We start from the raw sequence: 6,048 nt of genomic DNA on the forward strand, positions 1-6,048 counted from the left end.
TTCCCAGAATGCACTGGATGTTAGTACAACCCCCAAGGAGCAGTGGGAGCTAATAGACTACACATCCCAGGGTGCACTGGGGAGCCAAGAGACTCCAATACACAGGGTGCAGTGGGGCAGCTGAGCATCTGCAGAATTTGTGTGGGGAGCTAAGAGGGAGTGAATGCACAGGTGCCAACTTTCCCTGGCCCGGGTGGGTGCTCGTGCCCCTGGCCCCGCCCCGACTTCACCCTTTCCCCGGCCCCATTCCAACCCCTTCCCCGAAGTCCCTGCCCCAACTCTACCCCCTCCATGCCCCTATTGGACCCCTTCCCCAAATCCCCGCCCCAGCCTCGCCTCCTCCCCTGAGCACACCATGTCCCCCCTCCTCCCAGCGCTTGCCATGCAAAACAGCTGTTTTGCGGCGCAAGAACTGACCAGTGGGGGGGAAAAGTGGAAATGCGGTGTGCTCAGGGGAGGAGGCGGAGGTGAGCTGGTGTTGCCGGCACAAAAGGCCTGAGGCTACAGCAACAGTGGTTCGTTGCCCGGAGTGCCTCGCTCCAATTAGACACACCAGGGTGGAGAAGCAAAAAAAAGTTTATTTGAGATCTCAAAGCACGTGCTCGGAGACACAGAAAGGTCTCAGATCAAGCACACCCCAGACAAGCAGCTCTCTGTCTTTATACATGATCTTAGCTAAGCATGTCTATTACCCCCAATGCCCAGCTCCCCCCTCCCTCCCCCTCTTCTCCCTCCTTTTTAGTTCCCATACAGCAAATACATTATAACGTAGCAATTACTCTAAACAGGTTAGATCATACTTGGCAAAAAATATATTATCTCGTTAGTAACTTTTCTTGACCGGTCATTCTGTTTTACTCCCTTTAGCCAGGTGCAAGCAGGCTGTATAATTGCCTCCTGGTACTGATAACTAGTTGCCACACATTCCATTCTTTCCATCTAGCCTGTGGGGTTAATTAAAGTTTAAACATGGAAGCGGTTCAGACAAGCAGAGGCCTAATACAGGGAGCCTTCATTGGCACTGTCATTTTCCACCCCTCTGTCAACACTGGGTCATGCCTGGTGCCACCAACACTGGGGCGGGGCAGGGAGCTGCCAGTGGGTGCAGAACACACACCAATTTTCCCCTGTGGGTGCTCCAGCCCCGGAGCACCCACAGAGTTGGCACCTATGGTCGAACGGTTTAGGTCAGGGGTAGGCAAACTACGGCCCACAAGCCATTTTAAGCTAGCCCAGCAAGCCGCACCACGTGACTCGGCCCCTCTCTGGCCGGGAAGCTGGGTCCCCCTTGGTGCTCCAGCTGAGGCGCAGGGTTGGAGGTTGCACCACGCGGCTCCCAGAAGCTGTGGCATGGTCCCACTCTGGCTCCTACGTGCTCCAATGGAAGCTGCAGGGGCAGTGCCTGCGGGGGCGGTGTGCATAGCTGCCTGGCCACGTCTCCATGTAGGAGCTGGGGAAGGGACACGCCACTGCTTCCGGGAGCTGCTTGAGGTAAGTGCCCCTCTGAGCCTGCACCCCTGAGCCTCTCCCCACGCCCCAACCCCCTGCCCCAGCCCTGATCCCCCTCCCACTCTCCAAACCCTTTGATCCCAGCCCAGAGCACCCTCCTACACCCCAAATTCCATATCACCAACCTCACTCCAGAGCCCGCACCCCCAGCCGGAACCTGCATCCCTTCCTGCACCCCTTCCCCAGCCCTGATCCCCCTCCCACCCTCCAAACCCCTCAGTCCCTGCCCGGAGCTCCCTCCTACACCCCAAAGTCCACATCCCCAGAGCCCACATCCCAACCCCAATTTTGAGAGCATTCAAGGCCCACCATTCAATTTCTATTCCCCCATATGGCCCTCGGCCAAAAAGTTTGCCCACCCTGGTTTAGGTCATGGGGCTGGATGAGCTGTATTGGCAGCAGGGAGGTTAGAAGCTCAGAAAGGACATATCACAAAATGCACTGGGGTGCAGAGCATTGGAATCCTGGCTAAGAAACTACAACTCCCATAATGCACCTGGCTAGCCAAACAACTACAACTCTCTGAAGGTTTTGGGGGCAGAAAGAGAATGGTTCCCAGAGTTCATTGGGGCTGGAACACACTCTGGTAGGGACCCTGCAGCTCTCCTAGGGCATTGGGGCAGAGTGCACAACTCCCAGAGTGCATTAGGGTACACACTCTCCATCCCTCCTAGGTCGCTGGGGCTGGAGGTCCCTCTCCTACAGTGCATTAAGGCACAATTCCCAGAGTGCCCCGGGGCAGAGACCCTGCAGCTCCCCTAGGGCATTGGGGCTAGACCGCACTACAACTCCCAGAGTGCAGTGCGGGCAGCGGGCGGTCCCTCTCCTAGAGGGCGTTGGGGCTAGAGCGCCCTACCGTTCCCAGCGTGCGCTGCGCTGGCCTCCCTGCGGTGCGGGGTCCCGGGATCGGCAGCACGTGCGTTGCAAGGCGGCCCGGCTGTGCAGCATGTTCCTGCAGTATTATCTCAACGCGCAGGGTGACAGGGTCTACACCCTCAAGGTGAGCCCCCCTCCCCCCGGGGTGCGATCCGGATTGCAGAGCTGGCGACTCCTGTCCCAATCCGGATCCTTCCGAATCTTTCCCACTGTCCCTGCTCCCGGCCCCGCCCCATCCTACCTGGTGCCTGGCTCCAGGGCTCGGCAGGCACTAGCTGGGGAAGCCCAGGGCTGGGCTAGGAGGGGCTGCGGGTCAGGAGTGAGGGCACCAGCAGAGCTGGGAAATGGGGGGAGGTCAGGGCTGGGCTAGCAGTGGCTGCGGATTGGGAGTGAAGGGCACCCGTAGGGGCTGTGGGTCGCGGGGGGGGGCACTGGCAGAGCTGTGGGGGAGCCCAGGTCTGGGCTAGCAGGGGGCTGTGGGTCAGGAGGAGGGGGGTTCCGGCAGAGCTGGGGGAAGTCTAGCCCAGGGCTGGGCTAGCACGGGTTGTGAGTCAGGAGTGAGGGGCACCTGCAGGGCTGGGGGGGGCAGGACAGGGCTAGCAGGGGGCTGCCAGTCAGGAGTGAGAGGTTCCGGCAGAGTTGAGGGGCGCAGGGCTGGGCTAGCAGGGGCTGCGAGTTGGGAGTGAGGGGCTCCCGCAGGGCTGGGCTAGCAGGGGGCTGCAGGTCAGGAGGGGTGGGCACCGGCAGACATGGGTCAGGAGGAGCACAGGACTGGGCTAGCAGGGGGCTGTGGGTCAGGAGTGGGGATTTCCGGCAGAGCTGGGGGAAGCCCAGCCCAGGGCTGGGCTAGCACGAGTTGGGAGTGAGGGGCACCCAGAGGGCTGGGGGGGGGGGCAGGGCAGGACTAGCAGGGGGCTGCCAGTGACGAGTGAGGGGTTCCGGCAGAGTTGAGGGGTGCAGGGCTGGGCTAGCAGGGGGCTGCAGGTCAGGAGGGGTGGGCACCGGCAGACGTGGGTCAGGGGGAGCACAGGGCTGGGATAGCAGGGGACTGTGGGTCAGGCCCGGATGGTTCTAACATGTCTTGTCCTTCCTGTATCTTGTCCCTGGCAGAAAGTGGACCCCTCTGGCCAGCTGACTTGCTCTGCACACCCTGCCCGCTTCTCACCGGATGACAAGTACTCCCGCCACCGCATCACCATCAAGAAACGCTTCGGCGTCCTGATGACCCAACAGCCGCAGGCCATCCTGTGAACCGAGTGCCCAGCCTACTGGAGCTGCGGCTGAGCTGAGATGGGGTCTAGCTGCTCCCTGAATCCAGCCCCTGGCTCCCACAGACCCTGTGCTCTGCCCTTCTGCGAGAACCCGGGTTAATTGCCCATATTGAGCTCCAACTGGATACACTGTTCCTCTGGGGTGCAAATAAATTGTCTTGATCCCACATCATCTGTCAGGTTTTGATCATAGACCCCTAGATTTCAAGGCCAGAAGAGATGGTCTAGTCTGGCCTCCCAGGTAACAGGCTTGGGAACACTCCTAAAATAATTCCTAATAAACCTGCCTAGTGGTGATGCCGGGCCAGTCAGTTTCATGCTAGGGGATCTCTGCTGTGTCTAGCTATGGGTGGGCCTGCAGGGGAAGGTGTAGGGCAGAGGGGCTGACTTTCTGGCGAGCATTATAGGGAGACAGGGTTGTTTTTCACAGCAGATCTGCTCCAGGTCAAGGAGGAATTAATTCTGCCTGCGTCACTGGTAGGACTAGACCAGTGGTTCTCAGACTACTTTGGAAAGTAGTCTGATTTGTCTTGTATACCCTGCAAGCTACACCTCACTTGAAAACTACTTAGTTATAAAATCATACATAAAAATACAAGTGTGTCCTAGCACACTATTACTGACTAATTGCTGACTTCTTCATTTTTACCATATTATAAAATCATTTGGAATATAAATATTGTACTTACATTTCAGTGTATAGTATGTAGAGCAGTATGAACAAGTCATTGTCTGTATGACATTTTAGTTTGTACTGACTTCACTAGTGCTTTTTATGTAGCCTGTTGTAAAATGAGGCAAATATCTAGATGAGTTGATGTACCCCCAGGTGTACATGTACCCCTGGTTGAGAACCACTGTACTAGATGATCACCCTCTGTAGGAATTGCTGATCTTGGCCTTAATGCTTAGAGAGACGGGCAGCGTGTGCAAGCAAATTTGAAACGGGAGAGGTACTGGCAGGGTAAGGGGGCTGGGGGGAGGGGCTGGTTTGGGGTGAGGTGGCTGCAGTGTGGGACCACTACTGGGGGATCTATGGGGAACGCTACAGGCCTGCTGGGAGGGGAGGCTGAGGGGCGATTTGGATAGGCTCTCTGGCTTGGCTTATTTAAATTGTGGAGAGCGGAGTAACTTCATCTCCATGCCCAACACCTCTTGGGGAACGATGGCCCCCAGGATCCTGCAGGGGGCAGCATCTGCCTGGCATAAATGGAGATGGGCATTTTGGGCAGAGCACCAGTCAGGCAGTAGCAGCGTTTGAAAACAAGTCCTGGGTTGCTGGTGACACAGGGCAGATTAATGTATGGCAGGGCACAAGATGGAGTAGGAGTGAGCATGGAAAGTGCTGCTTGATCTTCTGCCAGGATGGGGAGAGAACCTAGGAGTCCTGGCTTCCAGCCCCCTGAGCTGGGCAGGAGACCCTGCTCCTCTTCCCAGTGCAGGGAACACAACTGGACACGTCCCACATGCTCCGTCTGCTCCCTCTGGCCCTGGGCGAGCTCTGCCCACTTCACAGGCAGCATCGAGGGGACCAGGGCTTGGCAGAGGATAAAGGGGCAGCACCTTGGTCCCCGCACCATACCTGGCACCAGAAGGCTGCAGAGCTGTGGGGAAAAGCCCAGGGCTGGCATAGTGAGGGGCTGCAGGTTGGGAGTGAGTGGCATCAGCAGACCTGAGGTGGGGAAATTACAGGGATCTGTGGGGCAAGGCAGAGCTGTGTGTGTGTGTGGGGGAGATTGGGGTTGACAGGGGCCGTGCTCCCTGCAGTGCCTTGCACAGGGCCCCAGGACAGCCTTTGATGGCCAGTTAGAGCTGTTGGAGGGTTCAATGCCTCGGGCCCCTCGGCGAGCACCAGCAGTGGAGGTGGCGTGTCAGTGGCCCTGCGGGCTGTGCCAGTCCGGCTCCTGCCAGGAGAGGAGTGAGGGCGGCATCCATCCCTGGCATGAGCGGGAAGGGACTCAGTCTGGGGGCCCTCATGGGACAGCTCACATCAACAGCAGCCTGATCTCTGGAGAGACCATGGGAGCTGGGGGGGGGATGAGGGCTTTGCCATGGGGAAGGGAGCTGGGGGTACCACTCCCACCCTCCTCTGGAGGTGTGTGTGGGGGGGGGGTATCAAAGCCCTGTCAGGCTGGAGGCAGGAAGTTGGGGTGACCCCCAACTACTTTCCCCTCCCCCCACACCTCCAGAGACTGCCAGCTCCCCGAAGCCCCCACGTTTGCCCTTCCCCTCCTCTGTCCCCCAAATAGCCCCTTCTGCACAGTTACCCCATCTCTCCTACTGCCCCTCACCCCCAAACACCCCCTCCTCCTGCATTTGCCTTTCCTATCCCTCAAATGCCCCCTCTAATTTGCCCCAGCCCCAATGCCTCAAATCTCCTTCCCCCCCCACA

The 6,048-nt window shown here is 58.5% G+C and overlaps 1 protein-coding gene across 1 annotated transcript; it reads left to right on the plus strand.

The window, feature by feature from the left end:
• Positions 1 to 2,351: 2,351 nt before the first annotated feature.
• Positions 2,352 to 3,823, plus strand: LOC123348590 (H/ACA ribonucleoprotein complex subunit 3). The gene is made up of 2 exons (XM_044986154.1): positions 2,352 to 2,509; positions 3,496 to 3,823. The coding sequence occupies exons 1-2, from the start codon at positions 2,456 to 2,458 to the stop codon at positions 3,634 to 3,636; spliced, it is 195 nt and encodes a 64-aa protein (XP_044842089.1). The 5' UTR covers positions 2,352 to 2,455; the 3' UTR covers positions 3,637 to 3,823.
• Positions 3,824 to 6,048: the final 2,225 nt, after the last annotated feature.

Source organism: Mauremys mutica, chromosome 13 (assembly GCF_020497125.1).
Source record: "Mauremys mutica isolate MM-2020 ecotype Southern chromosome 13, ASM2049712v1, whole genome shotgun sequence".
Lineage (NCBI taxonomy): Eukaryota > Metazoa > Chordata > Testudines > Geoemydidae > Mauremys > Mauremys mutica.